An 11,487-nucleotide genomic window follows, 5' to 3' on the forward strand; every position below is an offset into this window, starting at 1 on the left:
AAGTGTGAAACACATACTTTGCAACTGCATTGCTTTCGATCAAAGTCATAGACAACATTTTGACAAACCTCTGAATTTTTTGAAAGTGAATAATATTTATAAACATATGTAATTATTTATTTAGCTTATATTTATATATACTGTGTTGATTATTTTATTTATTTATATTTGATATAATACATTATATATTTATATATTTATTATTGTATATAACTATATTATTTGACATGGTGCAGCTTGGCGTATGTGGCCCTTGCGCTAATAAACCCTAACTAACGAATCAGATATATTGATGGGCCTTTCGGATCAAGGTGTCATTAATGTCTGGCTCATCTCCATTTGTTGAGACAGCAGGGTGATTTCTAGTAAACATCTAATTCTGACATTTAACAAGCCCACATTGCCGTCTGTTATTACAGCCGGATATCTGCATTGCCCACTACACTGCTTCAAATGCCAGAGGTTTGGACATTCACAGGAATTTTGCGGTGGGAAGAATGTATGTGCACAGTGTGGGGCTGAATGTAACGAGAGTACTGAGTGTACCTGTACCCCATGCTGTGTTAACTGCAATGATTCCCACTTTTCATACTCCTGAAAATGCCTTGCATGGCAGAGAGAGAGAGATTCAGTGTGTGAAAACAGCTAACAGTTTATTGTACTAAGAGGCTAGGTGTATGGCCACTTTAAGTGCATTTTTGAAACAGAAGACATTTGCTGCTGTTTTGAAATCCACAAAGACGTGGAGTTCAGACAGGTATTACTGTTTTTTTTTTTTTTTAAAACAATTCTTACTTGCCACGCAAAATGTTTGCTAATCCAATTAAAAGAAACTGAAGAAAAGGAGAGTATCAAGAGAAAAACACCACTTCTTAAAGCAGGGGCCCCTCGATGTGGGTTCCTGTCCGTGGTGAGGGGACCTCCCTGAGATGGTTTAGTAACTTTTCTTTACCATCCCTGGGATCTGAACGCCCACCCACGTGTTTGCCGTGCGTGGTGTCCCGTATGCTGGAAAGGGGGATCCTGGTAGTTGAGGGGCAACATAACGTCCCCAACACACTGCTTTGGCCCCTGCTTCGGATAAACGGGAGGCTCAAATCAGGCTCCGTTTGAGTCAATCGGCTGGTCGTTGAGTCATTCTTGACCTCGGCTTGGAGTCAACTGATCGATGCAGACCGGGCGGACACATCAGAAAAGATGTGCTCTTCTTGACTGCATTGTGAGGGTATAGCTCCTGGGAAACCCTGGTGTGACGGTCTATGGTACTCTTCCATGTGACGGCATCCCCTTGTTGGGCCCCATGGTGGGTGGGGTCACTAGGAGCTGAATATCTATTTTTAAATATGGATTCTCAAAAAACAAAAAATTTAGACAAGCCAACAACGACAACAAATGAAAAGACCTCCAGTCAGCCAGCGTACTTAGTAGTCCACGCAACTGGAGAAAAACCTTTATCTAAGTGTTCCCCATTCTTGATCCATAAATTATTTGAATCAACCATAGGGCATTTAAGGAAAATACAGAAATTGAGGTCAGGTGACCTCCTGGTGGAAACAGCCTCTCCTCAACAAACAACAAAGCTTCTGTCAATGAAAACACTCGGAGATATGGGAGTTTCAATCACAACACACAAAAGTTTAAACTCATCACGTGGTGTGATATCTGAGACCGACCTAATGTCTGAAGGTGAAGCAGATATTCAGATCGGTCTTTCAGATCAAGGTGTCACTGCTGTTCGACGTATCTCCATTCGTCGAGACGGTAAGTTAATACCAACAAAACATTTAATTGTGACATTTGACAAGACAACATTGCCATCCTTCATTACTGCAGGATATCTGCGCTGCCCCGTTCGTCCTTACATTCCAAATTCGTTGCGTTGCTTCAAATGCCAGCGGTTTGGACATTCACAAACATCTTGTCGAGGCAAAAGCGTATGTGCACAGTGTGGGATGGAAGACCACAACAGCACTGAATGTAAAAGTACCTCATGCTGTGTAAACTGTAAAGATGCTCATCTTTCCTACTCCCGAAAATGTCCTGCCTGGCAGAGAGAAAAAGAGGTCCAACGGATTAAAACCGTAAATAACATATCATACACAGAGGCCCGTCGCATGGCCATCCCAAGTGCATTAACGAAACAAAAGACATTTGCTGCTGCAGTTAAAATATACTAAAACATGTGGGGTACAAACAGATATTTCTGTCTCCCCAAAAGAATCTCTCACTCGCCACGCAAAATGTTTGCTAATCCAATCGAAACAAACCGAAGAAAAGGAGAGCATCAAGACAAAGACACCCATACCTAAAACAGGGGTAGTAACCAGAAACGTGGGTTCTAAGAAAGCAAATAAGAACCCACTTACCAAACAAAAATTAAAAGCAGCCTACTCTAAAGCTAAAAGATCAGAGACTCAGTCCATGAGGGAGTTCTCTGATATCTCTGAAGAAGAGACTAATTAGGAGGTGACAAAACCAATATCACTTCCAAAAGAAAAACTCACTGTGAAATTAAAGAGGGATACTCATGCTAAAAATGCTGCCTCAAACACATAATGGATTATAAAATAATCCAATGGAACTGTCGTGGTTTTCGCAACAACTTCTCTGACATTAAATACTTGACATCATCTATTCAATTTCTCTGTGTGGCACTCCAGGAAACTCATCTAAATCCTTTAGAAAATATTTCTTTAAAAGGATTCGATCTCTACCGCAAGGATGATGATAGCCACAACTGTGCCAGTGGAGGTGTGGCTATTTTGGTTTCCAATCACATCCCATCCTTGCCAGTACAAATAACCACTGATTTGCAAGCTGTGGCAGCCAGAATATCTATTGGAGTAACTGTCACAGTTTGTTCTATATACTTGCCACCAGATGTCAGAGTCAATGAGGATGAATTGGATTCATTAGTCGAACAGCTGCCAACTCCATTCCTTTAACTGGGTGATTTCAATGGCCACAATCCTATGTGGGGCAGTGCCGACATCAATCGTCGAGGCAGAGCCATTGAGAGATTTATCGGCAATCGGGAAATATATTTATTTAATACTGGAGAAGTGACATACTTCCACGCCCCAACAAGGACATTCACTGCAATTGATCTTTCATTAGCGAGTCCAAACCTGTTTTCAGCATTTATATGGGAGGTTGGATGTAATCCACTCTCTAGTGACCACTTCCCAATATTTCTAAAATATCGAGGCAGAGAAAGTTGTGAAACAGCTTGTCCTCCACGCTGTAAACTTGATACGGCAGATTGGCTTGCATTTTATCCTGTGGCTGACATTACAGAGGAAATGGTCAATACTGCTGATATTAATGATGCAGTTGAAGTTGTCACTTCAAGTATTATTCACACAGCTGAAAAAACAATGGGAAAAACATCCATGTAAAATATAAAAATTGTGTTTTTATTTACAAAAATTTAATCTAATTTTTTTCCTCGATGATTGTCAAAATATGTCCAATAATTCTATATAATAAAAAATATATATTCATTATTTCTGAAATATGATATATTAAAAACAGGATTAATAATGTGGGGACATCGCATTTTAATTTCGGAAAATTTTTTTTCCTGGAATTTTTCAACATCTAACGAGTCGATTTAATGAACATCACTTCACTCTTAACTAAACATTTTTCGATTTTCCCACTTTTAAAAAAATAAAACCGTATTTTTTGAAAAAATTGTTGATAGTGAATACAATATTCTTGTGGTACATCTGCTGATTGCCATCATTTTTACTGCGATATGTTAAAATGAGCTTATGCAAGCTGTTACAAAATCTAACAGTTTTTTTTCACTGGGGGTTAATTTTCTTCATTGTAATTTCAGGATGAATGAAATTAACAATTCCAAAATTTTTTGAATTAACCTCCACATATCTAATCTGCCTCGTTAAGAACACATTGTAGAGTTGTAAGAGGGTCTTATTTTGAAATTTAAACACCTGACAATTGATTATAACTTCTGGATTATCTGTACAATAAAAGTTAATTTATATATATGTAATAATAATACTAAACATTCAAAAAAAAACTTGCTATTTATTTTTGCTAATTTCCAGCAATCAACTGTCGTCATTTTCTTTTATTAGAAGGTGCTTTTTGAAACTATTCCTGACACTCAGGTGTTATTTATACTAAACCAGGAGTGGTATAGGATTTTCCTTAATAAAAAACTTCCACATTTAGCTTCACCCACAAAAATAAGTAACCGGATTTTTTTCATTTGGTTTGATAAGACTTGTTATGGAGTGCGTATTAGTCTAATTTATAATGTTTTTAATATATTTTTTAAAAATTTGCGAGTTAGCACTATTTATTCAGAAATTTAAAAATGTAACCGATTTTGTACAACCATAATCATCTGATTTGCTGTGAATAATGAGCTGTTTTTATATATGAGTTAGGCTTAGATATAATGCCGATTATGTCCAGCAGAATTGCATACTTTTTAGTTTTGTTAAAAATGTTTTCAATACTCAAAAAATATAAACAAGTTTTATTTAATACACATTTGTTTTAAGGCCTCCATCTCCGTCTTTTTCGTTGGCACTCCAGGAAACCCATCTAAAACCTGGAAAAGAAATCTTTTTAAAAGGATTCGATTTCTACTGCAAGGATGATGATAGCCACAACCGTGCCAGTGGAGGTGTGGCTATTGTAGTTTCTAATCACATCCCATCCTTGCCGGTACAAATAACATCTGATTTGCAAGCTGTGGCAGTCAGAATTNGGATGATGACTCATCGCTGCTATCACTAGGTTCCAGCGGAGAGCTAGGCCCTTCTGCTAGATTGTAATAGCAGGTAGAGTCTTCTTTCTCCTCTCGGGGTGCGATTGCCCCAGCAGCAGCAGGTCTCTGATTTTTGGATGCCATCATCACCTTCTGCTGCTGGCAGAGAAATGTTCTTTAACCCTTTATGGGATATACACCTTTTCAGGGACAACAGCCATGACTAGAGGAGTTCCTTTATTTTTATCATAATTTTTCACCCCTCTAATCATAGATCTATATCCGGCAACCACATTTCTCTTGTCTGCTACCACAATTTGATTATTTTCCATGCTACGAGGGCAAGGTGAAAACTTCTCGGTCTAGTAGTGAAAAAATGAGTTTTTTATATTAAAAATGCATTTATTTCTTAATGTAGTCTTTCTTTAGTTCAATACACTTTGTCCAATATTTTTCCAATAACAGTATTCCATTCCTGAAGTGCGATTCTGGAAGGTCTTCAAAATATCATTTACTGCTGCTGCTATCACCTCTTCACTTGACCCAAAATGTTTTCCCGCCAAAAATTTTTTAAAATTTGGGAATGATTGAAAGTCAGAGGGAGACAAATCTGGCAAATAGGGAAGATGTTTCTATAATTCATACTTGAAATCCCTCAATTTTCCCGTTGACAAAGCACTTTTGTGAGCGGGTGCATTGTTCTGGTGAAAGAGGATTATTTTCTTTCGCGAACCAGGCCTTTTCTCTCTAATTTTTTCATCTATCTGGTCAAGAAGATGTGCATAGTATTTCCCATTAATTGTTTGACCCTTTGACAGGTAGTCAATTGAAAGAATCTCTTTGGAATCATAAAAAATACTAGCCATAACCTTTCCAGCCAATGCAATTGTCTTTGCTTTCTTCAGTGCAGAGCCATTAGCTTCTACCCACTGTTTGGACTGTTGTTTTGATCTGGGAAAGTGATGAACCCATGTTTCATACATCATAACAAATCTGCGCAGAAAATCAGTTGGATCTTTTTTAAAATGGCGCAAACATTGCTGAGAAAGTCGATTCCTCATTTGTTTATGATCACCATTTAACAAATGCTGCACCCATATTGCACAAAGCTTTCTCATACTAAATTCTACGTGTAAAATGTGCCTTACCCTTTCTTCTGAGATGCCTACAGCCTTAGCTATCTCATACACCTTTAATCGTCGATCATCTAGAACCATATTGTGTATCTTCTCGATATTTTCTTCGGTAGTTGCAGTTTTTGGCTGTCCTTTACGTGGATCATCTTCATTTCTCTGTATGTTCCAAATCTGCTGCGTTGCTTGAAATGCCAACGATTTGGACATTCACAAACATCCTGTTGTGGGAAAAGCACATGCACACAGTTTGGAATTGAAGGTCACCAGAGTACTGAGTGTACCAATACTCCATGCTGTGTGAATTGCAAAGACGCCTATCCTGCCTACTCTCAGAAATGCCCTGCATGGCAGAGAGAGAGAAGGATTCAGCGCGTGAAAACAGTTAACTGTCTACCTTATTCAGAAGCTCGGCGCATGGCCACTTTAAGTGCACCTTTGAATCAGAAGACATTTGCAGCTGTTTTGAAATTTACAAAGACATGTGGAGTTTAAACAGATATTTCTGTTTCCCCAAAAGAATCTCTTACTTGCTATGCAAAATGTTTGCTAATCCAATCAAAAGAAACCGAAGAAAAGGAGAATATCAATTCAAAAACATCACTTCTGAAAGCAGGGTTAGTAACCAGAAATGTCTGTTCAAAGAAAGCAAATAAGAACCCACTTAACAAACAAAAAGTGAAAGCAGCCCTCTCTAAATGTAAAAGATCGGAGACTCAGTCCATGAGAGTTCTCTGATATATCTGATGAAGAGCCTAATATGGAGGTGAAAAAACCAACATCATCCCCCAAAAGAAAAACTTCCTGTGAAATTAAAGAGGGATACCCTTGCTAAAAATGCTGCCTCAAACACATAATGGATTATAAAATAATCCAATGGAACTGTCGTGGTTTTCGCAACAACTTCTCTGACATTAAATACTTGACATCATATACCTCATCTCTCTGTGTGGCACTCAAGAAACCCATCTAAAACCTGGAGAAAGAATTTCATTGAAAGGGTTCGATCTCTACCGCAAGGACGATGATAGCCACAACCGTACCAGTGGCGCTGTGGCTATACTGGTTTCTAATCGCATTCCATCCTTATTGGTACAAATAACCACTGATTTGCAAGCTGTGGCAGTCAGGATTTCAATCAGAGTAACTGTCACAGTTTGTTCTATATACTTGCCACCGGATGTCAGAGCCAATGAGAATGAATTGGATACCTTGGTTGAACAGCTGCCAACACCATTTTTTTTACTTGGAGATTTCAATGGCCACAATCCTATGTGGGGCACTCTCGACATCAATCGTCGAGGCAGAGCCATTGAGAGATTTATCGGCAATCAGAAAATATATGTATTTAATACTGGAGAAGTGACATACTTCCATGCCCTAACAAGAACATTCACTGCCATTGATTTATCATTAGCAACTCCAAACCTGTTTTCAGCATTTTCATGGGAGGTAGGATCTAATCCACTCTCTAGCGACCACTTCCCAATATTTCTAAAATATCAAGGCAGAGAAAGCTGTGAAACAGACCATCCAACACGCTGGAAACTTGAAACGGCAGATTGGCCTGCATTCTCCTCTTTGGCTATCATCACTGACAACAAGTCAATTGCGAAACCAGTTTTGGTTGATCGTTTGCGATGTCTTGACTTAATGTGTTACACTTTTAATTTGTAACTGAACGCAACTGTAGTGATATCAAATCTCCTCGTTCTCTCTAAGAAGCGGTTTTTTCGGTCCATGTGTAATCCATTTGCTTACAGTTGTAAAAGGGGAATAAGAAATGTCGACAAAGCGTCGTAAAACCGAAAAAAAGAAGGGACAGTGAGAGTAGGTCGGGACACGGAAGAGAGAGGAAGGGTGAAGTGGTGGTCCCCGAAAGTGACAACGTTGAGTTTCAATTTTTTTTCTGTTTAAAATGTATTTTTTCTTCGTGTTATAAATTAAAATGTGGCTTTTCTTATCTATTTAAACATAGTATGTATTTCACACCGCCCTCCCCCTTGCCACTTAGACCAAGGAGGGGCAATTTTTTTCTGTGTAAGGGCTGCATTTCAAAACTTTTGAACTGACGTGGGTTGCTTCTGAACTGTTAGCCGGTTTCTTGTTTTAATTTTTACTAAATTCATTACAGGAAAAATTATTCACATACATAACTTGTAGAAAATAACATTTGAATTTTTGCTGCATGCTTCTTAAGCTAGAAAATTGATATATTTATGCATATTTTATGCAACTATGGCCGCGGGTTGCCCATCTCTAACTTAGACTATGCTCCAGACAACGAGTCGATCGCGACACATTTTTAAGATAAAAAGTAGATCTTATGTACACATAAGTTGGCCATTCCTGCTGTATAGGCTTATACTGTACACTCATAAACAAACCTATTTTATTTAGCTTTAGATAATTGTCTCAAAGTATCCATTTAATATCTTATAAAAAATTATCATTAAATATATAGGCATATAAATAACAAAATTGAATGTAAAAGTTATAATTGAACTACCCAGGAAAAATATGATAGAAAAATTGAGCCAATTAAGCGTTTAGATTGTTAAAAAAATGAAAACTAATTAAAGTTTTGAATTAACTAAATTTGCTATATTAGACTAGAAAATTATTATTATTTGAAAAATTGATCGTGTTTTAATTTAAATTAAAATTTTATTAAAGTACTTCATATATTATATATGTTAAATTATATTGCTGTTGCTTAAGTAGTAGAATGATTTAACCTAACTGTATGCAAATTAATAAGTAAATACAATAAATATTGATAATTTGTGTTTGAATTACTACAAATTACTGTATTTTAAATAATAATAAACCTGGACGATAATATGATGAATTTGTTATTTAAGGAATTGTATTTAATAACAGGAATTGTATCTTACTCCTCCTTGTTCTTTTTAATTTTGATTGTCTTCTCTTAGCTTTTGATATTTTTGATATTCCCGGTATTTCAGTTATCTTGTTTTCTATATGGTTTTTTAGAACGATCTTTTTTATCTTTCTTTTGGAGTCGAGGATCTTTCTTTCGGCGTCGACGATTTTTTTTCTGGCTTTCTTAAATTTCCGAAGCATCTCTTCGTCGGAAGGAGTCATTTTCTTCGATAATTTTTCTATTTGATATATAAAAATTAAATTATTAAATAATCGAAAAGTCAAATTTCACTCTAAACGACGTTCGAAACGCTTCAAAATTTAAAATCAAACCGAATCTACGACATTAAGCCTTGTTTATTAGAATCGATTTCACTACTCTTCACCAATAAAAAATGGCTCTGAAAAGAGCCGTTTGTTTGCTAGACTATAGGAATATAGCTATTCTGTTTCCTTTTCTTCGACGCCCTGCTACTCTTCATTATCACTAGCCCTTCTAGCCTGTCGTTTACCTTCCTTCTTGCTTCTTTTCTTACTATTGCTCTTTCTTTTCAATTTCGATCTTCTCTTACGTTTTAATTTTTTTGGCATCCCCGATATTTCAATTACCTTGCTTTCTATGTTCTTTTTTATAATGATCTTCTTTATTTTTCTTTTAGCCTCCAGGATTTTTCTCTTGGCGTCGACTATCTTGTTTTTGGAGTCGACGATTTTTTTTTCGACTGTTTCTTCTGATTCTATGTCACGACTTGGTGCATTTATAGACACTTGGCAAATAATTCCATCACCTACATTTACTTCTTACAGAAACGCGTTTCGGGCTTTCGCCCCTCTTCAGTCTGTTACGTCGATAGTTGTGACTTGTGTGTCCGTACTTCCCGCTCCCTTCCCCTCCCCTCTTTTTTCCCGACTTGACGGACTCCCCCGCATGCCTCGTAATTTGTAACATTACCCTTCTCCGAGTGTTGCACACAGCCTCGCCTGCGACTGTATAAACATTCTATTTTATTTTAATAATTGAAGCCAGTTTTTATGGATGTCGATGCTAAGGTTCTTGTTAATATTATTTTTGTTTTGTTTTTATTATTTTGTTAATATTATTTTTTTTCGACGTCGAAAATTTTTTTTCTCTCATCCTTAAATACCGGAAGCATGTGTATGTTTGAAGGAGTCACTTCCCTCGACTCGGGTTTTTTTTCCGGGGCTTTCTTTTCCTGACGATCGTTCATAGCGATGCTTATCTTGTTTGCAGCAGAAACAGAATGACGGAATTCGACGTTTCGAACGATATTTAAAGAAAAGATTCCTTTCTGCGGCAATCGAATTTTTAAATTCAAATTTAAACGCGATTTAGAATTATCATATTCCTAAAATATCATTTTAGCAAAGTTTTTAAATCTCTGGATCAATTAAAATTTTTGAAAAAACTTTAAAAAAATTCTTTTCTTTAATTAAGATATACTCGTGCAATCGGAGCCACGTTTATACCAATTTTAACAGGACATATTTTAATCGGAAGACAACTTTATTTTTATTTATTTTGATTACAAATTATGAATTTTTCGGACCGGAAAGCCTAGCTTTAGACTGGAAAAAACAAACAGTTTTCATTATTATTATTATAATTATATAACAATATGAATTTACATAATAGTTTAAACTTCGGCTACTTAATCTTGTATTTACATAATATTACTTTTCTTCTGTTATGTACTGTACAGTACAGAGCAGGAAACTATGACGTGGCCAGAGAACTAAGGAACTAATATGGTGACTCTGTAAGGAACATTCTTGTCCTGCAGTCGCGCGCTGCCACTGCTAAAAATATTTTCATTGAAAAGCACAGATGCCATGTTTAAACTGTTTCGTAAGGATGATGGAATCATCTAATTATCAATAATTTCGACTTTGGGGTAAAGAACTGATGGTTGATTCCTTTACTCTATTTTTATGGTAAACAAGAAAGCGTTCGTCTTATTTAAAAAAATTTCTTTTTGTAAATAAAGTAGTTGTGAATAAAGTAGTTGTGAATCTCTTACTCGCCATGCAAAGTGTTTATTACTACCATCAGAAGAAACAACAGCAAAGGAGAGTACAAAAACAAAAACACCCCTACCTAAAATAGGGGTAATAACGAGAAACTTGGGTTCAGAAAAGGCAAGCAAGAACCCGCTAAACAAACAGAGAGTGAAAGTTGCTCTCTCTAAATGTAAAAAATCAGATGATCACTCTATGAGTGAATTCTCTGATATCTCTGATGAAGAAAATAATAAGGGGGTGACGCCACCAACCTCACCTGTAAAAGAAAAAGCCCCTGTGAAATTAAAGAGGGATAAACTTGCTAAAAATGCTGCCTCAAACACATAATGGATTACAAAATAATCCAATGGAACTGTCGTGGTTTCTGCAACAACTTCTCTGACATTAAACACATGACATCATCTACTTCATTTTTTGTGTGGCACTCCAGGAAACCCATCTAAAACCTGGAAAAGAAATCTTTTTAAAAGGATTCGATTTCTACTGCAAGGATGATGATAGCCACAACCGTGCCAGTGGAGGTGTGGCTATTGTAGTTTCTAATCACATCCCATCCTTGCCGGTACAAATAACATCTGATTTGCAAGCTGTGGCAGTCAGAATTTCTATTGGAGTAACTGTCACAGTTTGCTCTATATACTTGCTACCAGATGTCAGAGCCAACGAGGATGAATTGGATGC

At 36.7% G+C, this 11,487-nt stretch overlaps 1 protein-coding gene across 1 annotated transcript; it reads left to right on the plus strand.

The window, feature by feature from the left end:
- The first annotated feature begins 1,255 nt into the window (after positions 1-1,255).
- LOC111619370 lies at positions 1,256-4,557 on the plus strand. The gene has a single exon (XM_023361076.1). It carries the CDS (start codon positions 1,260-1,262, stop codon positions 2,175-2,177), a length of 918 nt encoding a protein of 305 aa, XP_023216844.1. The 5' UTR covers positions 1,256-1,259; the 3' UTR covers positions 2,178-4,557.
- Positions 4,558-11,487: the final 6,930 nt, after the last annotated feature.

The sequence above is a fragment of the Centruroides sculpturatus genome, unplaced genomic scaffold (genome assembly GCF_000671375.1).
Source record: "Centruroides sculpturatus isolate CEXI.00-Female unplaced genomic scaffold, Cexi_2.0 scaffold174, whole genome shotgun sequence".
NCBI lineage: Eukaryota > Metazoa > Arthropoda > Arachnida > Scorpiones > Buthidae > Centruroides > Centruroides sculpturatus.